The sequence below is a fragment of the Eptatretus burgeri genome, chromosome 4 (assembly GCF_056783735.1).
Source record: "Eptatretus burgeri isolate ZD-2024b chromosome 4, Ebu_testis_v1, whole genome shotgun sequence".
Classification (NCBI taxonomy): Eukaryota; Metazoa; Chordata; class Myxini; order Myxiniformes; family Myxinidae; genus Eptatretus; species Eptatretus burgeri.
The window spans coordinates 119,980,962-120,008,605 of NC_140964.1; the positions used below are offsets into that span (position 1 = coordinate 119,980,962).

The 27,644-nt window shown below is 42.4% G+C and overlaps 1 protein-coding gene across 3 annotated transcripts in view; it reads right to left on the reverse strand.

Moving 5' to 3' along the window:
- The window catches only part of YTHDC1 (YTH N6-methyladenosine RNA binding protein C1), a 100,184-nt gene that overhangs the window by 71,561 nt on the left and 979 nt on the right, over positions 1-27,644 (reverse strand). For all 3 annotated transcript variants that reach the window (XM_085879891.1, XM_085879889.1, XM_085879888.1), the window contains exons 2-3: positions 27,428-27,496; positions 17,609-17,679 (exon numbers count right to left, since the gene is read on the reverse strand). In XM_085879891.1, coding sequence (XP_085736017.1) covers positions 17,609-17,679; positions 27,428-27,496 — 140 coding nt within the window. The remainder of the gene's footprint in view (positions 1-17,608; positions 17,680-27,427; positions 27,497-27,644) is intronic.

A 27,644-nucleotide genomic window follows, 5' to 3' on the forward strand; every position in this document is an offset into this window, starting at 1 on the left:
ATCAATTAAAACATTGTCGTGAAGGTTTTGCTTGTGTCGTGTTCCCCGAGGTCCCCAATAAATCTGGCTGATTTGTATGAAGTTGCTGCTTTGAATTAATTCGTGCCGCGTCAAGGAAGGATCCACTCGATTTGGATATAAAAACGAAAATGGTTACAGACTGGTAGACTCCGCTCGGTCTCTGACAAAACCAGTCTGTAACCGGGGTATATTCCCCCAGCTGGCAAGGTACAGGTGTATTTTGGTACCGTGGTTCGAGACGCGTAACCCGAGAACTGTGCCAAACCAGCCGGCGTTATTACCCCGAAGACGGCGGTGGTGAGGGTGGCGCCGAATCTAAGATTTGGCTGTCGAGAGTAGGGAGCGAAAACCCAAACTGGGTACGGACAGCGATTGACGCGCTCGTCCGAGAACCTTCCACCCCGGATCCGCAACAATATATTGCACGATATTTCAAAAAGTTGTGGACAAGTTATGACAAAATTAGGTGGAGGAGTTCGTTAGATGACGAGAACAAGCCGATTAGATTTTGGTTCAGTTCCGGATCCAGATCCAGATCCCAATTCAGCCTATCAGTGGGATAACAAAACATAAACTGTTCCACTTGGGGGAGGTATGCACTCTACAGAGTGCAGTTCTAGTTAGTGTTTAATGCTTTTGAAATTGCAATGAAGAAAGAAATAGTAAAACCATCTTGGTTTGTTAAAAGGAACAGATATTGTTACGTATCCGGGGTTTGAGTTCAATCACGAGGGGAAGCACTCGGGTTCCTCCCGAACAACAAAGCCTGAAGACGCCGGGCACAGTTAACTCCACGTGCTGGATGGTTGCTAAGCAACCACAAATGCCGATTGGTCCTGCCAATCCTGACAGGATTACACTACTTTGCATGTTACCGTTTCCGGTGGATTTGCCCCAGCAAACGAGTTTCGTGCGCTCGACGCGTACTTGTGTTAACTTACCATATCAGGTGCAGCCGAGAGCAGCTGTCAAGTACGCACTGGCTAATCAGAGCAAATAAGTAGGACAGAACTTCCTGGCTAACCTGTGTGCGGACTACACTGGACCAAAGGAGGAAAAGACAGGACAAGCTGGTTACATTTCTAACAAGCAATTATATTTATAATTATGGCACGGAAAGGGCATTTAGCACAATAATCAAAGGTTTTACTACAAAGGAACATGTGCAGCAGGGGAAAGCAAGGATTTGTGAGGTACAGCAAAAGAATTGCAAGCGTTTACAAGACAACGACACCATGCAGAGTTATGCCGATCGAAACTTCCACAATCTTAATTATGCAAACATGACAGGCACCATCACACACACACACACACACACACACACACACACACACACACACACACACACACACACACACACACACACACACACACACACACACACACACACACACACACACACACACACACACACACACACACACACACACACACAGATTTGAGAGCAAAGAAAGAAAAAGAAAGTACAAGGTGTCTGCGACTTCTATGGCACTGGCACTGGCACTGCCAACGGGCCCAAGCCTCCCAATCACTTAGGAGGGGGGAGGCAGGAGGAAAACTGGAGGTGTCTCAGGTGCATGAGTGTTGGAGGTACAAATGAGGTGCCATGAAATGCAAGTGGGGTGCAGAGAAAGAAAAATGAGAAGAGGTGTGCATCTGGAGGTTGTGGTTTTTGCTCTTGTGCGCCAACAGCAGACGAGACAGAAGAAAAGAGACAGAACATGCGAGAGGAAAGCCAACAATGGCATGCGAGGTGGTCTGTAAATGTAAATGCCAATGGCCTATGATCAGTCTGGTGTTTCGCCCACTCAGCGCTCTGCTCCGCCTTTGTTCCTTTGTCCTCATGCCATCGATCAGGCCAGGACTCTCCCTTCTTCGCCCAGCACCCAGACCTCAGCAACTACCTCTACCTCTCAACAACTTATCAACTCTCTTATCAGCGACTTTGCCAGGTGCTTTATGGAAATCTGGCGAGGGAGGAGCCAAATGTTTGGATTAGGATGATCGGTCAGCATTTCCCAGCACTCCCATTGGTGCACTGATGCTTTCCCAAGAAGTATCCCCGCCCCTGCGAGGCTCCGAAGCTGAAAATGGCCTCATTCGCCCCCGAACTTGGCCACGCAAAGAAGCTCCAGAATCAAAATGGAGTGAGGGTTTCTGGGAGCACTTTATGGCCATGAACGTGTGCTGGCTACCAAATGGGGGTCGTAATTGAGCAGAGCGCCAGGGCTATTCAGACGATGTTGAACAGACCCTAGCGCATCGTTGTAACTCAAACTACATGCCAATATGTTCCGAACACAAGCTGCCGCCAAGGTAGGTGGCGTCTATGGTGCCCCAATGTCCAGAAAAGGACAGTGGTGAGCATCGGTGGTGCTGACAGTGTATGCGGTGTTTCGTAGCGTTTGTGGTGAGTAGGTTGAAGCATTGTGGAATTTGTGGTGAGGAGGTTGAAGCATTTGGAGCGGTTGTGGTGAGGTGGTTGAAACAGTTGTGGTGAGGAGGCGAGCGTAGGTTATTGTGGGGATTTTTCGGGAGGCGGTGTGGTGGTCGTATGAAGGTTGTGCCGTTGTGGTGCAAGTACGGAGAAGGTTGAAATTAAGTTCCCGTTGGGGAATGATATACGGTTTGAACGGGGTTTTAGCGGCATATACTAATGAAGCTGCCCCTGTTGCTATGCAGTTTGTGGCGTGCATGCATGCGTGAAGAGATGATCGTGTGTGCAACAAAGTAAATTAAAATACATAAAAGGATTGCGAGTGGAATTAAAAAGCCCTCACAAGGCATTTTGTCCCATTTACCCACTAGACATGAGGGAAGGACCAACTGGAATGAATACTAATGAAATAACTGCCTGGGAACTGCTTTATGTTGTATGCATTTTCGTAGGGGGAGTGCTGGCTTCGCAGAACTGCAACAATATCAATTATGGCGTGGCGTGGCAAGAAGTGGCTCGCTTGGGTGTGATGGCTGTTTCTCCAGACAATGTCGACATTTCTCCACCCGCTCTTGAAGGTCTTTGCTGATGCCTGGCCACCACACACACTGGTTTGCACGCTCACGACGCTTTGTAATCCCCAAGTGCTCATTATGAATGTGGTTGAGGATTTCACGTCGAAGGGGGTAAGGAATGACAATCCTGTCACCCCTCGTGAAGATTCCTTCAACGACGCTCAGCCCCTCTCTGATTGCGAACAGGTTTCGGACGACCAACTGAACCTTCTTTGTAAACAGGACACCCTGAAATGGTGTATTCCTTTTCTGTCTTCAGATCTACTTCTTTTTGTGTTTCTTTTCAGATCTCGTTGAGCCTTGAATCTGATACTGGCCATGAGGAAATGACCTCACACTGATGAAGACATGGACGTTGTCTTGAAGATCGATGCTGTCATGAGTTGACACATGACTTCGTGACAATGTGTCAGCAACAATCATGTCCTTGCCTGGGGTGTGAATAGCCTTGAAATCGAAATGCATGCGTCTCATATGCATGTGTTGGCATCTCAAAGATGTCTCTGAAAAGTCTTTGGTGTTGACGAGAGGAACTAGCGGTTTATGATCCGTCTACAAGGTGAACGTCTCAAGTCCGACCAAGTAAAGTTCAAATCGCTCACAAGCCCACACTGCTGCCCAAAACTCTTTTTCAACTTACGGAAGCTGAACGGTGGTATGCGCAAGTGTTCTTGAACAAGTATCAACTGATCGAAGTCAGTCTTCAGGTTCTTGCAGCAAAACTCTACCAATGCCATAACTGCTAGCATCGGCACTTACTGTCGTTGGTTTGGCCGGGTCAAAGTACAGCAATGTTGGTGCTTTGGAGAAAGCCTCTGCCTGTTCTGGTCCCCAGGTCCATACAAGTTTCTTCTTTCAGAAGTTGGTTCAGTGGTGTCAAGGCCATTGACAAGTGAGGCAAATACCTGCCCAGGTCGTTGACCATGCCGAGGCATCTCCTCAGCTCCGTAACGTCTGCTGGTTCGGCCATCTTTGCTATCGTCTCAACTTTGGACGAATCTGGACACACGCCATTTCCACTGATTATGTGTCCCAGGAAGTTGATCTCAGACCTCAGATATTCACAGTTTTTGTGGTCGAGTTGGAGACATACTTCACTTCGTCTCTTTTTCACAGTCATACGTCCACCACTGAAGAACATGAACGACTCTTGGTCAGAGAATGTAAATCGAAGTAACATATAACTCCAACAATCCCTGCTAGGATTTTAGTCATTGTCCTCTGGAAAATCTCTGGTGCAGATGATATTACAAAAGGGACTCGCTTGAATCCTGATGCAGCATCCAGCTTAGAGAATACCAATGACCCACATCAACTGGTGGATTACAAAATCAACTGGAGGAATGATGTATCTCTCACATTTGACCGGGGTCCAATACGGGTTCGACTCGAAGGCCTCTGTTTTTATTGCACATGTGCGAGGACTTCGCATATTACCAGGGAGTTGCTAAATCACAGAACAAAGATACATTGACACAGTGGGGTAACACAACTTTTACCATTAGCTTGTTATACATATTATCTCAACACAGCACCAAGTCCTTCTCAAGACTGCGCATGGTATGCATTCCATGAATACCATCTAGTCATAGCCAAGTCTTCATTGCAAGTCAGTTTAACTCTCATGTGGGCCAACATTTTTATTGCTACGGCATGTACGCAAGTGCCTACTTCAGGTTGCATACAAAAACATGACTGCAAGACCACCTGTGCTAAGCTGACAGCATTACAAGCCACTCTTGATGAAGTCCATGAAAAAAAAAAATACAAATTGGTAGAATTCATCTTGAAGTGTTTAAAAATTAAATAAATAAAAAAGTCACCAACAACAATAACAAAAGACTGGTAGTGCAAAGCTCAAGACCGATGTTTCGGCCACAGAATGATCTTCATTTGAATATATTCAGACAACATACACCAAATCTCACACTCTCACTATGTCTCTTCGAAAGGACCGTTTACAAAACCCCCCCATCCACTTTCTCAACAATCCTCTGGAAGAAGTCTTTTCTTTCAAGCTTCTAGGTCTCACTATCTGCCATGACCTTTCCTGGGAAAGTCACATTTCCAACCTCGCCTCAAAAGCCAGTCGCCGACTGGGAATCCTCCGTCGTGCTAAGTCCTTCCTCGGCCCTCTTGAGCTCCTGACCACTTACAAAGCTTTTGTCCGTAGCCTGATGGAGTACTGCTCTCCCCTCTGGGCTGGTGCTCCTGCCTCCCACCTTTCTCGGCTTCACGCTGTCGAAACCTGGGCATTTAAGATCATCGGCATCTCCCGCAATGAAGCTGAGTCTTTGGGCCTCTCACTCAATCACCGCAGGTTGGTCGGTGGTCTTTCTGTCTTCTACCGACTCCTCTCCAGCCTTGCCCCCCTGCTCTCTCTGCGATTTGTCCCCACCACATTTCCACAGGGCGCTCAAGGTCCGCCAACAACCCCCTTCTGGTAAAACTACCAAAATCACGAATCACTGCTCATCTTCACTCTTTCATTCCTCTTTTTCCCCGCCTTTGGAATAAACTTCCTCACTCTATTCTTTCCCATTCTTCCCTCCAGGCTTTCAAAACAGCTGTTCACCACCACCTCTTATCTTCCCCCATCCAAATCCTCGATCTTTTCTACCCCCGATAATCCACCCAAGCCCACTTCCTTCATTTCTCCTGCTTTCCTTCCTGAAAGTCCCCGAAATGTCCATCTTCTCTTCGCCATGTTCCCCGTCCCATCCTCACTTGCTGTGAGTTGTGTGTTAGCTCTCATACGAGCCTCGACCAAGGTATACAAAAAAAAAAAAAAATGCCACATCGGTAAAGACCCTCAGAAGGGAAAGTGATCGTGACAAGCCTCAACCCCTCACCCCAGGTGGTCACAGATTTGACGTGAATAACGATCAAAAGTTGTCCTTAATCAAATTAGCCTTCCATTATGTGAAAGCAAGCTACATCTTAGCCAAAACAAACAGGAAAGACAATACCTAGAATGGTAATTGTACTGCCGTGTGTAAAAGAGAAGCTGACATTTCAGGCCTGAACCTTCGTCGGAGCAAAAGACAAAGGACATTGGGTGGGTAAAAAAAGACTTCCACAAATGAAGTCATCACTGACGAGCTGGGAATGGGCACCACTTCTCGGAGTGGTGTACGAGTCAAGTGGGACATGTGATATCGCTCAGAGTGAAATGCCAACGAGTGACGCGTTTCTGGGAAAATGAAGAAGAAGAGGAAGACAAATAGGGAGAGGAAGATGGAGAGGAGGAGGAAGAGGGGAGGAAGAATGAGAAGACAAAGAAAGGGAGTCGAGAGACAGGGAGGTAAGTGCGATGGGGGAGATGAAGGGTTGGGGAACAGGAGAGAAAAGGAAGTGGAAGATGAGGAATGAGGAACGAAACGAAAAAAGTAAAAGAGGAGCGGGAAGAAGGACGAGTCTGAAAATACACGGTGACCAGCAGGAAGGAGATTTCTCATTCAGGCCGTTTGGGACTATTTTTCCAATGTTTGTGGATGAAATGCTGTTCTTTGAGTTTCCAGCAGTCATTGCTTCCATGGTGGAGTATCAAACCACACACAGACCGATGATGAATAATGTGTCATGCTTGGTTAAAGTGATGAGAAATGCATTTACAGATATTGTCATAGTTGGTTATGACATCATCGAGATGTTCTCTAAAGCAGTCTCCAAGCCATAGTGCAGTTCCATTGCATGTTAGCCACTGCCTCACCACAGCATTCAGTATACCATGATCAAAAGAATCAACATTAAAGCTGCAGGCAAGACGTGATAAACCCGCACATGAAAGGTCAAGTTAGTGTGCGAGAGGAAGAGAAGATGGATGCAAAGTTAGTCATTACCAGGACCAGGATTGGAGACATAGCAAAAGGGGGGATCCAGAATGGAAAGGCCACAAATTGGTGAGACCAGTGGAATCACAGAAAGCCCAAACTGCAGTACGACAATACAAACAAGAACTAGAAGGGCACTCGGTAGAGCGCATACCTCCGCCACGCAATGCCGGATCCACGAGAACATAGCAGTTCCAAAAACGATATACAGTATTACTGTATAAGGTGTTTCCAAATTGTAATGGGCCCATCCCTCAATGGTGAAGAATCACTTCAAAAATTAAATAATTCTCAAATGCAGATCCAGATTCGGATCTTCTCCAAAATCGAATCAATTCATCCTTGCCACACACTCAACCTGTCCATCAAGTTTCATCTGGATCTGTCCACAACTTTTTGAGATATCCTGCACAGAAAGACAGAGAGGGGTGAAGACATAACCTCCTTCACCTTCAGTGGGGGAGGTAAAAAGAGCAATCAGAGATTGCAGACCCTCGCCAGGACTAGTTTTGTGTAGCGTCTGTGTACTGGTGTGTTACTTATAAGAAACATAAATAGAACTGCAACTTTATAACTGCTAGCAGTGATGACCAGGTACCAAGACGTCCCGCTTTGATGCAACCCCACTTTGATCAGACACCCGACCCTGGACCCATTACGTTTTTTCTATTATTATTCAATTGAATTTAGAATGGGACAAGTCTGAAGACGATGGTTCACGAGCGGTATTTGACGATGTAGATTGTTTCATAAGTCAAGAATGAGAAAATGTGATAATTTTTGATGAAGTTATAAAAATGATCAACATGATATGGTACGAGTGACAGGTTATTAGCTGCAAAATGTGGAAAAGCTGGTTTCGTTCAACAACTTTCAAAATTTGACCTTTGCATAACCTTTAAAAGGTCACAAAACAATGTTGTGAACATTAAAATAAGGAAACAGGATACGTGCTATAGCTTATTGGAGTTAGTTCGTCGAAGAAGGTCGAAAACCCGGTTCGATTCCCACAACTTTGAAAATTTGACCTTTGCGAACTTTAAAGGTCAACGGTCAAGGATTATGACCTTTGGTTGGTACAAAACTTCCTCTGGAACATTCCAGGAACAATATAACGTCATAGGCTATATGGCATTTCGCACTCCTCGGATTATCCATACTTTGATGAAATAAGCGTAAAAACAAACTTGAAGGGGGCGCCACGGTCAAGGTGTTCGAGATAGAGCAAAATGGTTTCAAGACTTCAGGTGGGGAATGACCTCAAGATTATGCATAAAAAATATTGTCATCCTAGCTCTCAAAGTTTGGGCGGTCGTATGACTTCTAAGTCAAAATCCGCAATTTTCTAAGTTCGTGACCTTGTAACCTTGACCTTGGGATGAAAATGAAAAATCGAGCTCCGTGGGGCTATGCAGGTGCCATTGGGCTGACCAAATACCGAAACACCTACCAAATTCGACAAACCACCTCGGAGAAGATGTAAATTGAAATCGGCTTCCCCTAAAAATACATGTTTTTTGGACGTGGCTCCGCCTATAATGGGCGCACCACGCCCATTCTCAGGAAAACACAACTAGATCATGATATAAACCTCCCACCAAAATTTTTATCAGGATCGGATCAAAACCCACGGAGCTATGCTCGGGACAGACAGACAGACAAGCCGGTAGTCGACTACCCAATAGAACCTGACGTGATGGGCCCGTTCGATGAGGAATGACCTGAGGATTAAGCAAGAAGAAAATTCATGAATCTAGCTTCAAGGGTTAATGCTGCAGATTGTTTTTTCGTTAAAATACCCCCACATTTAGAGGTTTTTTGGCCATTACTAGACAACAGAGGGGTCCGTAGCAACGGTTCTTTCTCACACATAACTAGGACATATCATGAACCTACCATACCAGTTTCATGTATATCTGACTCGTAGTCGCTGAGATATAACGAACTTCGTTTTTTTATTGTTTTCGACCAGGATTCATTCAAAGACTATCTTCTCTGACAGTTTTCATACGATCCGGCTGGAATTTTTTGAAAATATGGCTGAATGTACTGCCCACAGTCACTCGTGGCCAGATTTTTGATTTTCGAAAAAATTTTTTTATGATTTTTCAAAAATTTCAAAGTCCTGTTGCTAGGCAACGGTAGTGTCCATAGCAACGGTTCTCATTTGCACACAACTAGGTCATGGTATGAACCTACCAAACAAGTTTCATTGAAATCGCCATTGTATTAACAGAGCACTGGACCGAACAGAGGGACAGACAGACAGACAGACAGACAGACAGACAAACATATCGACGGAAATACTGATAATAAGGGTAGAACAAATCTCAAAAAAAAAAAATTGAATTTTTTTTTTTTTCGACTCTATCGACTACCCAACAGACGCACACCAATAACGAATATAGTGGTCACTTTCTGACTCATGAACCAATTAAAATATATTCAATTCAAATTGAATGGAAGACCAAATTGGTACAGTCCTGCATTGGAGTTAATCAGAAGGAACCCAAACAAGCAAAAAGCAAAGATGGAGTCATCAAGAGGAACCTGGATAGGATTTGTATTTCAGCTGCTGCTCCTCTACCCTCAAACCCCATCCAGGCACAGCAAAGTGAGCCTTATTCAAAATAAAAATAAAATACAATAAATAAAAAAAAATTTAAATAATAATAAAATAAAAAAAGAACCCGGATCCCAAAAAAAATTCTGCCTGCCACAGCATGCGTCTGATTAGGTTTAAATTTAAAACATATATTAGCGATCACAATTAGATCATAATTGTGAAATTACACGTCGATTGATTAAGCGGTACAAGAGAAATAATTTTAAAAAGATTTTCGCTCAATCCAATATGGCTGCCCAACCATGTGACAACAATTATTCATGAATAACCTGGTATAGCTAAAGCTTGGGAAGCATTTGTGTGACGTTTCCTCTCGATCTGTCCAGCCGTTCTGGAAAAGAAGATTTCGATAGCTTTTCGGGTAAATCCAATATGGCTGCTCAACCATGTGACCTATGATGTAATATGTGGGGAACTTTATGTTCCTCATGGATAGGCAGTCACACATGTAAAGTTTCACCTCAATTTATTCAGCCACTTCAGAGAAGATTTTTGAAGGTTTTTATTTTTATTTTAAACAATCTGGCTGCCAAATCACGTGACCAATAACGTCATCAATTTTTTGTGTCCCACTTTTATCCCGAGATGACCCTCAAATTTTCATACTAATCAGATGTAGCATTCTACATATGTAATCATGACGCAATAAAAAAATCCGACAAGCGGTTGCAGAGAAAAAAAACACAACAGTTCTGTGTGGACAAACAAACAAACATGCATCGCATGACACCTGCGAAATCCAAAAAACAAATTTGACCTCAAAAATACTTGGTGGTGGAATCAAAATGACCATATATGCAACTTCTCTTCAAATTTCAAGTCAATTGGATGAAAAAAAAAATTGGAAGATAAATTCAATCTTATATATTATTTCCGAGTTTGTGGTTTCGTGTCGCGCTATCTTCGACTTTGTTCTGCGCTCGAGTAACGTGATATTCGGCTTACATTATCTCAAAGACCACATGAGGTGCATGGTACAAAAAAAGTAAATAAAATGGTTCTGAAACAGTGAAATCGTATTCCACTTACTGCATTAAAGTAAAATTACTACTGATACTCTGCATCAGTTCCTTTCTCAAACACACCCACCCCAACATGTCGCGCAGAGCGCGGGTTATGCTAGTGACCAATTATTTTTGAGGTCAACATGGGCCAAATTTCCAAAATTGTCAATTTTCATCTGATAGACTTGAAATTTGAACAGAATGTTCATAACAACCATTATGTGTCACATGGTTTGGCAGCCATGTTGGATCTAAGGGGAAAAAAAAAATCTTTGCATGTCTTCTTCGGAGAAAACGCTTAACCGGTCAATGCAAAATTTAACTAATTGATCAACTACCCATGATGGGAAATATGGTTTGATAAAGATGACGACATCGGTTACGGAGTCTGGCAGCCGTATTGCATCAAAGAAAATAAAATAAACATAAAACCCTTAAAAAACAAAAACGTTGGCTCACACGTCTTTCTCAAGATTGCGTGGGGTATGTATCCCATGAATACCATCGAGTTTGGCCGAGTACAGGACTGGACAGGTCGCCACTCCGACGCAGGCTACTCGAATGGCTTATTACCCCAGTAAGCTAGTACTCATTTTGCCGACCTCGGAAGGGTGACAGGCTAAATCAACCCACTTGGTCACTTCAACGACATGACATGGACTCAAACGCAGGACCCTGAGATCTTTAGAAAGCCACCTTAAAAACATTAAATCAACCGCAGTACCATAGCTCATAGCAAAATGTAATCCCACCAATTGGGTGGTGGTTTTTGTGGAACGTTTCTGTTAAAAGACTGTGCGAAGTAGCAGCAGCCAAATGTACAGAAAGATGTGTGTTAGAATCGAGTCCTTGATTGTAAGGTTAAAGGTACATTAGGGGTAAGAGTTCCATTCCAGACTTCAGAGCCCAGCCATATGCAAGCATGTGGTAAGGGTGGACAGAAGGATGTAGAGGGAAGGAACTTAATTTGAATTTCCAAATTTTAACAGGGCAAGTGGGTGAGGGAGAGAGAAAAATAGGAGTGTGAAGGAAGGAGAGGATAAGAGAGAAGAGAGAAGCCATCAAAAAGGGTAACGGCAGAAAATGACGAACATGTGATTACAGGGTCGAGACACACACAAATGAAATTAATACAAAGAGAACCAAATAAATCAAGAAGACATCGCAATGGACACATCGGACGATTAACAGCGCAGGTGACAATTGACAACAGTTGGGCGAGATAGGTTTGGAATGCTATCCAGCACTCCAGACACAGCTCTCTTGGGGCAAAAAGCAGCATGTCAGCATGTGAGGGAAGCAAAAATAACCATGTCCACACAGCACAATGTATATAAAATAGCTCCGCAAAGCAGGCGTAGCCCCTCAGCCCATGCATTGTAAAAGGAAGCAGTAATATCACGATGATGCAGTCAATTAGAGCACGTTGGACCGTCATATCGAAAATCAATCAGACTTCAAGATAGCTACCGTGGTGGCGAGTGAAAATCGCAGCATGCACATTTTCGAAAGGAACCTTCCTCTACTCAACTCCAACACACACACTGCAAAAATGCATTTAATCGGACAAGCCAAGCCGTTCTCGAAATTGACGAAAACCAATTTCAAGATGACTGCCGTGGCGGCCACACTGAAAATCACAGCACACCCATTTTTGAAAGGAACCTTCCTCTACTCAACCCCAAAACACCCTGCAAAAATGGATTTCATCGGACAAGGCGTTCTCAAAATCGACGGAAACCAATTTCAAGATGGCTGACATGGAGGCCACATTGAAAATCGCAGCGCGCCCATTTTAGAAAGGAACCTTCCTCTACTCAACCCCAACACACCCTGCAAAAATGGATTTAATCGGACAAAGCGTTCTCCTCGAAATTGACGGAAACCAAAAGTTGACAGACGCCCGGAAGGACGCCCGCCGGACAATGCCTGTAAAGGCGCTGTCACACCTTGACGATTTAGCCAGCAATGGCAACGTATTAAAATGTATGTAAAACGTTGGCGTACGCTGAAATTTTCATTTTTTTTTTTTTTTTTGGTCGTATACATAACATATTGGTAACGGGCACAGAACGTTTCGTTGTCTTATAGATAACTTATACCAACGAATGCTTAGCCTGTTGTCGGCGTTCACAACCTATGCCTAACGATAGTTTAACTTCGGCATAGCGCGCTGCACGTATCGCAGACGAACTCGTGGCGTCGCCTGTTAAAAACCTGTCGCATGCCGATTTAAATCATAACCACCTGAAAATTGAAAGTGTCAACCACGCAGTCACACGTTGACGATTTAGCCAGCGTATGCCGACCTATGAAAAATTTGCCGAACCAAGCTGGCACATGTCGAAGACGTTATGGGTAAGTTGTGTATACGTTAGGAGCACGCTGAAAAACGATGAAGTACGCTGTCATATTTCGTGGTACGTCTCGTACGTCGTGAAATTTCAAGCATGCTGAAAATTTTACGACGTACTCGCCGTATGGCTCACACGTTCCACTATACTGGGAATAAGTTGTAGGCACATTACGCGATCGTTGACACATGTCAACACAAGTTCCTTGTAAGTTACTCATAAGTCGAAACACGTCGAGGTAATCTTTAGCATACCCGAAACTTATTTTCTCCGTCAAGGCACATTTTTTTTTTCCTGAAGGCACGTGACGAAATATCTGAAGTTGTTGTTTTTTTGTTGTTGTTTTGTAAGTCTATCATGAATTTTAAAATATATTCGAACATTTGCTTTTAAGTTTCGACGTCGACGTGACAATATCCTCAAACAGAAAATATTCACAGAGGAGGAACTAAGAATAAGACATGAGCAAACTGAAGAGGCAATCGGACGTGACGTAACGGCATGTGACGAAATATCGGAAGTTATTGTTGTTGTTTTTTTTTTTTTTTTAAACGCTGCCAATACGCCATTATACACGGTAGCTGTAAATTAGAAACACGTTCAGTAAGTTCTGTGGTCGTCCGGAAGACGTCAATCAAATACGTCTACATACGTCAATATGCATTGGAGGTACGTTACACATAGGTTCAAAGCATGTTACTCATAGGTTAGAAATAAGTTTTGGGTACCCTAGACATTACCTCGACGTGTTTCGACTTATGAGTAACTTACAAGTAATGTGCGTCAACGATCGCATAACGTGCCTCGACGTGTGTCAACGATCGTGTAACGTGCCTACAGCACGTTACTCATAGGTTATAAATAAGTTTCGGGTACGCTAATCGTTATCTCGACGTGTTTCGACTTATGAGTAACTTACAAGTAACGTGTGTCGACGATTGCATAACGTGCCTACAACTTATGGCCAGCGTAGCGGAATGTGCGAGTCATAAGTCGTAAAACTTCAAGCATGCTAAAATTTGAGGACAACCGCAAAGTACAACGATGAAAACCAGCGTACTACGACGTATGGCAGTGTTTTTCAGCGTGCTCTTCACGTATACAAAACTTACCCATAACGTATTCGACGTGTGCGAGCGTTTTAGACAAATTTTTCATAAGTCGGCATACGCTGGCTAAATCGTCAAGGTGTGACAGCACCTAAACGACAATACCCCTTTTCATTAGATTAGATTTTGGTCAAAATCGGTGATTTTGGCCCAATTCGGGCTGAGGGGTAAAAACGTGTGCAAGGCTGCTGCTGTTAAAGCAAAGGGATATCAAGAATACAAATGTTACAGAGACATGACTGAAGTAAATAGACACCATAAATTTATTCATTTCATCTGTATAAAGCAAGTTTTACTCAGTGATTTGTACAAATAATTGATGATATATTTGCAGAAATGAGTTCCTGGGTCGTGTATGACAATTAACTATGCCTCAAACCCAGGGAGCACATGACCTTTGCGGTTTTCAAAGAGGACAAATTGCTGGCCAATCGGAAGGTGGAGTCAGCCAGCGTCAGAAAGCTCAGAACCTTGGCATTCCGCTTTCTAAGGTGAATCGGGTGATTGTGCAATTCAACAGCGAAGGCAAGGAATCCGCAGCTTCCCATTCTGGTCGACCTGGGTCCTCAGAAAGGTGTCTTCGAGCTGTCAAGTGGTCCATTGAGTAAACTGCCCGTTGCAAGACAGCAAATGTTGCAGAGGAGGTCCAAGTTAGCTCAAGAACTGTGGTACGGTACCTTCATCAACTGGGCTACTATGGGAGAGCAGTAAGGGGAAAACCTCTTCTTCATCCAGCCAACATTGAAAGGAGAAAAGTGGGCTGACAAGATGGCCACAAGACCCTTGGAGTTTGGGCAAACCCTCATTTTTTTCAGATGAGTCCCAATTTGCTCAAGTTTCTGACAGTAGACACATGTGGGTCTGGAGACTTCCCAGTCAAGAGTTCTCTTTGAACCGATTGCAGCCAACTGTCAAACACGGTGGTTTTTCAGTGATGGTGTGGGAGCAATCTTGAGCGCTGGTCAATCAGAGCTTGTGAAGTGTGTTGGCAACATCAACTATACAATATACATTTCTATCCTTGAGGATGGACTTCTCCCAGTCTTCTCTTCTGGTCAAACGGTCGAAAACAACACTGTTCATGGAAGATGAAGCTCCATGCCACACTGCAAAAATTACCAAAGAATGGTAGGACAGAAATGGGATCAAGCGACTTTCACGGCCAAGTCAGTCTCCTGACATGAATCCCATTGAACATCTCTGGGGCATATTGGATCGAGCTGTGCGGAAAACGTCCAGGAAACCAACATCATGTGCAGAATTCCGAAACATTTTGTGTGAAGTCTGGGCAGAAATCAAACGAGAAAATTTCAGAACTCGTTAGTTCTTTGCCTGAAAGAGGACAAGTGTTGAAATCTGCAAATGGCAAGTCCAGCAAATACTCGTGTATGTATTAAAATGGATCAAAGGTTCTTCAAATGTTTAATAAATAAATTATTTTAAAATCACGGCGTATATTTACATCTGTCATGGCTCTGTATATATTGTTGCGGGCCGGGGATTGGATGAGAAGACCACGAGGTGGGGGAAGCTATCTCGGCTCCCACCAAACTCCCTGGAATTGTTGGCCGTCGCACACGGATAATTCCATGACGCGGCGGGTCGCTTAACCGACCGTGGACGCCAATAACTCAACCACGTGACTTAGGGTCCTCCGTCTAGTTAATCTGGTTACCTAGAAATAACCATTTGATTTAATTACCGGGGAACACGCCCTCGGTACGCCTTGTCCGAACCGGATCACTTTACCGGATCGAATGCAGCCGAGCGACACTGCCAAGGATGTACCGGCTAAAATGAACAGATTGTTGGGAATAAAGTCCCGGCTACGCCAGGATTCGGACCATGTTGGATCAATGAGAGAATAGACAATAATGAGCAGGGAACGAGCAGGGAACGAGCAGGGAACGAGCAGGGAACGAGCAGGGAACAGGGCGAGGAAAGCTATGTGGTAGGATCAAGAGATTTAACAGGGTGGGTTGTACAGATATAGAGGAGAGAGGTGTGGTGCAGCAAATAACAAGCAACTTATAAAAGCGGACACAGAGCAGACCTAACCCGAAAATAATAATAACGATCTTCTGCAGGCTTACTTACATAGACAGGCGCCAGGGCACGCACACCCCGATGAAGAGGGATTGAGGCAAGACAGGAGAGGAGTTGAGGCTACGGTCTCTCGGTACCTTGGAAAAACTGATACGCGGTACCCGAACGCACCACCAATACGTTTTGGGGGGAGTGTTCCCAAGATGTACAACATGCCCCGCACGATCGCAACTCCACTGGCCATAGAGGCGAGAAGTTAAGAAGTTATGGCGAACCCATGCACAGACAGTAAGATGTGTCCATTCATTCCCGGGTCTGTACGATAAAGTGTCGCGAGCAGCGCACGGGTCTGCCTTTGAGAGCACGTTTCGTACAGCATCTTCCGTTCCGATCCACCATTACGCAAGGGGCCAGCGCATGTGTCCATTCATTCCCGGGTCTGTACGATAAAGTGTCGCGAGCAGCGCACGGGTCTGCCTCTGAGAGCACGTTTCGTACAGCATCTTCCGTTCCGATCCACCATTACGCAAGGGGCCAGCGCTCGCCCGATTCTGCTATCGTGTGTGTGGGACGAAACCCGATCGATATAATTAGTTCAGAAATGGGTTGAAAGGAACGCGCCGCTTGCACCTTGTACAACTTGCATCCTGCGCAACGTGGCGTGGGGTTGCTTTTCTATGATCGGCCTCGGTACGTGTTCCGTGCAGCGTGGGCGTCGTGCTGGGTGGGTTTCCAGTGTTGTGGAAAACACCATCAGGTGGAAATTACTGCAAGGAGTGCGTTTGGCAGGTTGTGTTTTTTTTACGGAGGGTTGTGGGTGTAGTGCCTGCTTCGCCTTTGCCGAGGACCCATTTCACAGCACAGGACGCATGTGGCTCAGATTTACCTCAGGAATAATCAGAAAAAAAAGAGTGGAAATGACGTTAGAAATAAAATGAAGAAATGATGTAAGCAAACTTAGCTGAGATCATCGCAACGCACGCTTCCTGTTGTCCCGCTAGACAAAAGGGAAGGGACTATCTACACGTACATTAATGGAATACCTGTCTTGGGACCACTATATCTGTTGGATGCATGCGGTCCCAAGAACCGCAACAATATAAAACCACAAAGATCTTTACTGGCAAAGTAATAAAGGAGGAAGCAAAGGCAGAATTAAATGTGGAAGCTTTTACTCATCAATGAGCCGATATTTCTGTATCTAAAAAAAAAGTTAGAAAATCAAGTCAAGGCAGATACAAGAAAAACAATAATAATTTTTAAATTCTAGGATCCGGATCCAGATCTTCACCAAAATCTAAAGTAATCACCCTCATCACAAACCCAACCTGTCCACCAAATTGTCCGAATCCATCCACAACATTTTGAGATATTTCTCACAGACAAAGACCAGCAGACAAACAGAGGTGAAAACATAACCTCCGTTCACCTTCGATGGCAGAGGAAATAATCATAATCATAATAATAATAATAATAATAAAGGCCAGTCGAGGTAATAATTGTTCAGTCATTGCATTTAAAGGCATAAGCAATGGATTAAATCGCTTACAGGCACACATTTTGCTGTGAGTACACACAACAAAAAAAATACGAAGCAAAATACCTGTTCATCAATTTTCAGTCCCACTCTCTCTACTCGGGCAATTGGCACCGGACCTGGATGTTGTGCAGTCGCTGTGTAGAAAAGAAAAGGACAGGAGAAAATGAAAAAAAAGAGAAAAAAAAGGATTTTTTTATTTTACACAGAATCATATTCTGATTCTTGTACAACATTGATAAAATATATAAAGTTATATATTTTAAGTATAAGATCCTGATGTTGGCGCAGTGGTTAGGGCAGTGGCTTGGGATCCAAAAGGTCCTGAGTTCAAGCCCCGTTGGGCCACTGAATTAATACACCAGGGGGTTGACTCAGCCTGTCATCCTTCCGAGGTCGGTGAAATGAGTACCAGTATACTGGGCCGGTGTATACCCCGGTTAAAATAGGTGTACCATATCCCTGTGTCGTAAGAGGCGACCAGGGTTGCGTCAGGAAGGGCATCCGGCGTAAAACATGTGCCAAATCACTATGCGGATCATACCGATGATCCGCTGTGGCGACCCTTAACGGGAGCAGCCGAAGGAAGAAGATATATTTTAAGTATAAGATAAAAGTTTTTTTTAATGGAGCAAACATATATGGTTATGTACATATATTTATGACCAAAACATCTTCAAATTTTCTTGAACAAATTCCACCATGTTGTTTATATGTATATGCATCATGGAGTACGGTAGTACTCGATGTAGAGGGATGATGCAGGAACAAAATGGTCACCCATTTAAATGTGTGCATAATGATGGGCTTATAAACTACTATAGAATTAACTAATAAGCATTTAAAAGCCATAACTTTTATTCTCGAGTTTTTTCTGAACTATCAAAACTTAAGACACCAGAATGCATCGTTAAGACGCAAATTTGTATTTCTTCTTCTTCTTCCCCTCTCAAAACAATGCAAAACTGCAGCCCAGCCTACCTCAATAACTGCTGAAACCATGATGGCGATTCCAACACCAGGAAGTTACTTTGTCTCTGGGCTATTGCATGCAACCCAAAATATTAAAACATTGTTTTGGGAACAGTGTTCTTGAGTAATGGGTGAAATATAGATTAGATATTTCCTTAATCAGTATGTAAACAGAGATCAAAATTTGTTGATGTGTGTTAGAAAGGGTTGTCTTACCTTCATTACACATGAGTGTTCTCTCTAGAAGTCTAACCCATCTCTCCCACAAATTAATTATCTGATCAACCCCATTGTCATCTGTCTCAGTATTTTCCTTTTGACCTATTTGGCACCCGGAAGAACAGGGCAAAAATTGCATGGAATTACGGAGCCAAGCCATATGTTTAAAACCCCAAAAACGGCAGGACAGGTTGAAACTGGGTGAAAAGTCCTGAAACCACGGATGACGTCAATCGAAGGCCGGAAGACTTGGCAAAAAGAATGTGTGAGATGGTCAAGTGGATACAGGGGACAGGATATATAGAAGGCACACGTGGAGTTGGGGGTAAAGTTACGGTGGTTGTTGCGAGAGAGTTGTGGTGGTTGTTGCTGATTGCTATACCCGTTGGTCGATCCTGCTGTTGAGACTGCGGCGATCGAGGTCCAGCAAAGCTGCGTAGCAATTTGTAGACCTTAAATGGCCCGGGCTGCCAAGTCTCGCTGGTTGCGAGAATATTTTTGCCTTTCTCTTTGTCTCACTCTTCTTTTCATTCGGATATTGCTGCACAATAAATCCAGGTTATTCTTATCATCTCAGAGTGGTTTGCAGGTTCATTTGTTTGGGCTTCACATCCCCAGCACATAGTATGTTTGCGCACTGTGGTTAGCTCGGAGTTAAACGCCTTATTAAAGGGTTTTGCATTATCGCAGTGCACGATTCGCCTGGGACTCGTATCCCATACCATGAGAAAATCGTATCGCAGGCTGCAGAAACTAGTTAGAGATACTGTGCACAGTCATGACGTAAAGATTTAGTTGGCTTTCCCAGCAAACAGTGTACCGCCTCTATCGTCCTTCTGTGCTAAATTGGTGACTGGTTGGTGGTGGTGGTCGTATGGCAGCTTAGCTGCCGGGGTAGCTATCATTTCTTGAAGTGCGACTGTGTCGCTGATGCAGTGCCCCTCTAGCAGTACACACACTGGAACTGGTACTCATTTTGCCGACCTCGGAAGGATGCCAGGCTGAGTCAACCCCCTGGTGTATTAATTCAACGGCTGACGGGGCTTGAACTCAGGACCCTAGGATCCCAAGCCGCCACCCTAACCACTGAGCCAACACCAGGCTCAACTGGTTGGTGGCATGTTTTGTCCTCGTGTCCAACCCTGGTCAACAGCAACAATATATATATATATATATATATATATATATATATATATATATATATACATATATATATATATCATTATCGTTTTATGAGGAAAAAAAAATTCCCTAGCCAAACCAGGCCAGGATCATGGCTGGGTGAGGGGGGGGGAGAGGGGGGCTGTCAAACCATGCATCCGATCAGGTTGATATTTATAACATTTCATGTCTACTAAATCATAACTGTAATGTTTCACATCGACCGATGAAGCGGTTCAAGAGAAAGATTTTTTTTTTTAAAGAATTTCGTTCAAACCAAAATGGCTGCCAGACGATGTGACCTATTAATTATTCGTGAACACCCTGGTATCCCTTAAGGCTTGGGGAACATACAGGTGAAGTTTTCCCTCGATTTGTGAAGCCATTCTGGAGATGAAGAATTTTTTTAAAAAACATTTCTTCAAAAAAAAAAATCTGAGCTGCCAAATAATGCAACCTGTGACATCATAGGTGGAGAACCTCATGTTCCTCATAGATAGGTGATCATATCTGTGAAGTTTCGCCTCGATCTGTTGAGCCGTTACAGAAAAGAAGATTTTTGAAGATTTCATGTTCAAAACAATATGGCTACCAAACCATGTGACCGATGAAGTCATCAAATTGTTTCTCCAATTACAATTTAGCCCTAGATAACCCTCAAAAAATTTCATACTGATCGGATAAAATGTTTCACATGTGACATGATGACATCATAGTGAAGCCATGTATAACATCATCAAAAAATTATAGTCATGCGCCGCTAACAGACAGGGATATGTTCTGAGAAATGCATCGTTCAGCGATTTCGTCATTGTGCGAACATCATCGCGTGTACTTCCACAAACCTCGATGGTATAGCCCACTGCACACCTCGGCTCTATGGTATAGCCTATTGCTCCTAAGCTACAAACCTGTACATCACTTTACTGTACTGAATACTGTTGGCAACTGTAACACAATGGTAAGTATTTGTGTTTCTCAACATAGAAAAGGTACAGTAAAAATACTTTATAAAAGTTTTTTTTTTTTTTTTTAATGGTACACCTGTATAGGGAGGGCACTTACCATGAATGGAGCTTGCAGGACTGTAAGATGCTCTAGGTGAGTGAATGTGAAGGCCTCAGACATCAATGTACACTATTGTAGATTTTATACACACTGTACACTGAGGCTACACTAAATTTATTTTTAAAATATTTTTCTTTCTTCAATAATAAATTAACCTAAGCTTACTGTAACTTTTTTACTTCATGAACTTTTTTTTTTTTTTTTAACTTTTTGATGAATGCTCTCGGACCATGATGAACAAGACAACACAACATTAAATCAAGCACATGGAAAAACGATGCAATCAAGAGATGCGGTAAACACGAGGCTCATGAGGCTGCTGTGAAACACAGCATACTGTTTCACAGTAAACTTTTTTTATACAAGAAGAAAGGGTACACTCTAAACTTACGATAAAAAGTACAGCATAGTAAATACATAAACCAGTAACAGTTGTTTATTATCATTATCAAGTATTATGAACTGCACATCATTGTATGTGCTCTACTATATTTTTATACGACTGGCAGCGTCACGACGGCTACGACATCACTAGGTGATAGGAATTTTTCAGCTCTATTATAATCTTATGGGACCCACCGTCGTATATGCGGTCCGTTGTTGACCGAAACGTCGTAATGCAGCGCATGACTAATAATAAAATCACTTGTTTCCCATGTGGAGTACTTCACATGTGCAAGATATAAAAAAAAAATTCCATGGAGTGCTTTTGGAGATAGAGGTCCAAAGTTTTTTTTCCTTTTTTCCAACATGGCTGCCACACCACATGACCACATCAGTCACATGATGTGGCAGCCACTTTGGTTTTAAGGAAACAATTAAACAATTATTTCTCTGAAACCAGGTAACCTTTCAATGTGAGAATTGGCAATGATGATCCATTCCTGTTTCTGCACACGTGACTTAAAATGATGTCGTCATCAGTCACGTGGTGTGGCAGCCACATTGGTTTCAAGGAAAATATTAAAAACCGATATTTCGGAAAGCGCTGTAGGGATCGAAGCGAATCATTGCAGTTGTGATAGACTGTCATTGCTCCATGTAATGCAACATGTTTCACATCGATCCATGAGGCGGTTTTGGAGAAAAGGGTTTTTTATCTTGCCAAAACGAAGTTTTTGCAAGATATGTTAGTCAGCTTGCATGCTTTTTTTTTGTTTTTTCTGTAATCACGTATAAAAAAATTCTGCAGAGCACAGTTATCATTGGAAGTTTTGTAACTTCGCATATCAGAGGCCTATAGAGGTAACTTTCAGCGTATAAAATTTTGAAGGTCAAGGTCAAAGGTCAAGGTCACTGTCGCAAATCAGGGGAATCGACGAAAGCCTTATTTTTTGAGTAATTTTGATCGGATCGTCTTCAAACTTCATGGGAATATAGTTCATGGTCTGGTGCTCAGCTGATTAATTTTTGGTGGCGATTGGCCTTGACCTTTATGGTTAGCGCCTTAGGTCAAACATATTTGACCCCAAGGTCAAATTTTCAAGTTTTAGGAACCATATCGTGTGGTACTTCAAATTGAACACCTCGATGAGTGCTTTCTCAATATGTCAAGCTTGAGACATTATGACGTCATGAGGCAAACGCATATTTTTCATGGTTACTCTGTCGAACGATTCTCATCGGAATCTCTCGTAGGCAGATATTCCTCAAGGAGTCGCTCCTGGTGGATAGCAGCTCTGTTCACCTCAGTGTGACCTTAAAGAAGTCACACGTGGTCACCTTTTGGCAAGATACGGGTCACCCTACGGGTGACATTGGTTTATTTTAATTTTCGGTTTTCAATCTAATATGGCTGCCAAACCATGTGACCTATGGCAATGAAAATTTGGACTCTGCCCATAATTTAGTAGAGGATCACATTTGTGAAGTTTCATTTTGATCAGACAAGTTTAGTTTTTCTACCCAATATGGCTGCCACATCATATGACCTCCGATGTCATCGTTTTCCACAATGTATGCAGCCATTGTGTTCAATGATATTTGGTAAATTTTGCTTCGATCGGATAAGCGGTTCCAGCGAAAATATTATTTCATATTTTTCTTCAATCCAATCTGACGACCGAACGACGTGACATCAATTATTCTATATTACCCTAGTATCACCAAGGCATACTGAATACGTGAAGTAGTAGTTTCCCCTCAATCTGTCCAGCCATTCTGGAGAAGATTTTTGAAGGTTTTAGGGTAAATACAACATTTCTGCTTAACCATGTGACCTACAGCGTCATAGTTATCAAACTCTATTCAGCATGACTAGTCGATCAATTATGTGGTTTCACTTTGATCTTTAAAGTGGTTCTGGAAAAGATGTTTTCCCTATTTTTTAATAAAAAAAACAATATGGCTGCCAAACCACATGACCGATGATGTCAAATTTTGACCGGGATAACACTTCACCGATGATGTCAAAGTCAAAACGCCCTTATTCGTCATGTCAAGTAGTTGCCAGGTGCCAAATTTCAATTTTTTGCATGGTGGGATTTAGGAGATACAGTGGTCCAAAGTTTTTCAATTTTTCCAACATGGCTGTCACCACATATGACATATGACAATCATTAAAAAAAAAATTCTGCATGGATGTACGTATGTAAGTCCATGTGTTTTTGGACAACCAAAAAAGAATGCCACTGGAGGCATATAAAAAAAAGAAAAAAAAGGTAAAAACGGAGGGATGAAATCTCAAAAAAAAAATTTTTTTTAACCACCAAACAAGGTAGGAATGATACCACATTACGATTCCACAATATGACACCACAATACTCTTCATTACCTCCACCACCAAAGGTGAAGGAGCTTGTGTTTTCACCCCTTTCTGTCTCTTTGTTTGTCTGTGTGCAGGGTATCTCAAAAAGTTGTGGACGGATCCGGATGGAATTTTGTGGACAGGTTCAGTGTGTGACAAGGACGAAGTGATTAGATTTTGGTGAAGATCCGGATCTGGATCCCACTATTAGAATTTCCAAAGTGATTCTTCACCATTGAAAGATAGGGCCAAAAAACGATATAGTACTGTGTAGCATGATATTTCAAAAATGTATTGGGCCCGATATGTTCTCGTGGATCAGGCATTACGTAGCGGAGGTATGCGCTCTACTGAGTGCCTTTCTAGTTTGTTTTTTTTTAAGCGATTCTTCACCATTGAGAGATCGTGCTAAACTGATATATATATATATATATATATATATATATATATATATATATATATATATATATATATATATATATATATATATATATATATATATATAGCATGATATCTCAAAAAGTTGTGGACGGATTCGGATGAAACTTTGTGGACAGGTTGGGTGTGTGACCACGACAAATTGATTCAATTTTGATGAAGGTCCAAATCCAGATCCAGATATGAGAAATATTTAATTTTTAAGATTAAACTAGAGTCGCAGATGTATCTGAAAGTAGTGGGGATGGGGGAGTAAGACGTTGGCATGAATGCAGAGGCTTGATGTGGCAATGGCCTCCTCCTGCATTGAAGTTCTTTGTAAATAATTAAGATGAAAAAAGAATCACAAATTCATTTTACCTGGTATTTCCTTTGTTCACTGAATATTTATATCTTTAATTTTCAATACTTCATACGAGAACGAATGGATGCTTCTTACTTTAAAATCTTTCAAAGACATTTTAAAATGTTTCATTTTTCGAACCTCTCAGACAAACACGACACGTATTTCTTCCTCACATAATTTTTTTCAAAGCTGTCAATCACGCAAGTCAATCGATGGACCATCCTTCCTAACATATAGCACAACTTTCCTTGTGCTTTCAGTATCTTAAATTTAATCCACGTTGCAATATTTCTCTTCATTCATCAGAATTAGGGATCATGAGAGGTCAGGTCAAGAGAAAACACCATCAAGTGACCATTAGAGTATCTGTATCCCATATCCCAAATAAAGACAGAATGCTCGATACAGAACTGACACCAGTACACAGAGTATGAATTGCAATAAAACAAAAATACTGCAAGTTCAAATTGAAGTTTTTCTAAATTTACATCTTACTTTCTGAGATTATATATTTACCCGGGAGGGCGGGCGGGGGGGGGGGGGGGAGGTGAAATCCCACATCACTTTTATACCGCAGCAAAACCTCCGATGTCGTAACGCAGTTGCAGAATCTAGATTTCTCGAGCACATATTAAGAAAGCTTTAAATTTCGGGACACCTGAATCATACGCGTGATTTTACAAGCACCTCCCAAACCGTCTGTCCCACTGCAGTACAAGCGTGGTGGGTTGAGCTGTTAAATAATACTGCTCTTGCATCTCCTTGCCATTTCTGCACAACCATTGAGGAGACAGTGAGATGGACGGGACGGGATGGTGGATGACATAACCAATTACAATATCCCCCATCAGATTTTATTTTTGAAGCATAGGGATAACAAATATGGCAGATAAATTCTCATTCACGATTTTTTTTTTTTTTTACATCCTCGTGGAGGATCTCTAAGTCTTACTCACGTTGTTGTTCTTAATCTTCTTCTTGTGGACTTTTTTGTTTCACAACCTACAGTTTTCATCAAAACTTCCTGAAACTTGGCATATATATGTAAAAATACCCTGCGCAGACAGAAACAATCTCCGATTTTGAAAATTCCTCCTAGAAAAAAAAGTTATGACATCAAAATATCTCCGCTAAGGCCTTAGTTATTTTATAACTTGGTTTACAGATCCGCCGACGGTATATTTGCAGAAATGAAATATAAATATAAAACATATTTTTAGCCTTTTATATTTATACATTTTTCACCGAAGGTGCAAAAGTTTCAAAACCCGAAATGTAAACGTCGGCATTTATTTTCAAAATATAATTTCGCACGCGCACACCAAAATGCCGAGTCCCCTTTAACCAAACTGCGCAGTAGTCTTCAGTCATGGTGTCTGAGCAGTGGCCAGCGTTGTTCAGATTGACTGTGGTTCCTGGGGCGAAAGTGATTGTTAAGAAGTATGTCAGCGGTATAAATTAGAGTGACTGTATTGGTGATTTAATCACGCAACATCTTGACAACGAATATTCTGGCCGAACGATTGCATCAATTCAGTGAGTGCAGCAGCAGGGATGATTTGCAGGCTCCTCGCAATCGTGCCGATTTTGTTTCCTTCGAAAGTTGTACACCGCTGTTCGTATTGAAAGATTTTGGTGCCAAGTACGTCAAAGTTTAGCTGCAAGATGCTGATATTCAGCCTTCAACGGACAGGAAATCAGCCTTTGATGTGCTCATGGGGATGGCGAGACGGTACGATCAGATGCCCACTGAAAACTAAGCTGGTTATGGCTCTGATTGACCGTTTTGAGAGTGTTGACTCCAAGTACACATCTTTTTAAAATCATATCCAGCACTATGCACTGGTGTGCACGCACACATCTATGACTTGGACAGTAATTTTCTCAGCATTGTTTCCATTTGTTTGATGATCCAACAGGTTTCTATAAGAAAAACATGCCAGACTATATTGTAAAAACAAGTTTTAATCCTTCTTTATTGTTTTTCACATCAGATGATACAGTGAACATGGGCATCCTGCATTTGAATGGTCTTCCATCTTTAATGTTTTCTTAGATCCTCCTGGTCCGGGATTTATATTTATTTTTCCCCCATCTACCCTTGTCTTTTCCATGGAATATCTGAAAACAAATCATAAAAATATATAATTTCTAAAAATTGAAATTATATTTATATTTCGATCTACCGACCCTACATTTTAGCTGAAGAACTGCGTAAACCAAGTTATAAAATAACTAAGGCCGAATGGAAATCGCCGAAAAAATTATTTCCGAAACTAGGCAAGCTTTTTGAATTCTGTTTGCGGGAATCGAACAGGGCATTAGCAGAGATGAATTATGCACATATGATACATCACTATGAAGTCATTCCTATTTTTTGAGTTTTTGTTTCACAACCCAGAGTTTTCAGCGGATCTTCGTGAAACTTGCCATGTAAATGCAGAAAGCCCACGCGCAGGCAGTAACCATCTCCGATTTTGGAAATTTTCCTAAAAAAAAAAGTTGACGTCATAATATCGCCGCTAATGGAAATCGCCTATACCATCATCTCTGAAACTAGGCAAGATGTTTGAATTTTGTTTGCGGGAATCAAGCCGGGCATTAGCACAGATAGTTTATCGCAAACCTGATACATCACAATGACGTCATAGTCGTTTTTATGACGTCATCATAAAGAGGATGGGGATCTTAGCTCATTTGAGCTTGTTAAACTTTTTTTAAGGAATTGAGATAGTGGAACAAACGAGTTGCTGTAACAATCAACATGCAGCAATACAATAACCACTCTTAATCTAATATTGCTGACACAAAGCTGCCTCAAAAAGAGCAACAGAAACACGAGAATAAGAATGGGGAATGGGGGAAGATAAAGGGAGTGGGGGGGGGGGGGGAGTAATAAGTGAATTTTAAAGAAAAAGCTAAGGAGCATACTCACCATCTTTGTGAACATTCTTAGCAACTGGTTCAGTGTCTCCCAGTGGATGATCCGTATCCATGTCCAATTCTGCATTCACACAAACACAATATTCGGACTATTATTGATTATGAGTGCTTGCCCGTATGTGCAAAAAAAAAAAAATAAGAATTATGACGTCATAGCACCGTGTCCTGTCATTGGTTTGGTAAATAAATGGCCATAACTTGGGAAGCAC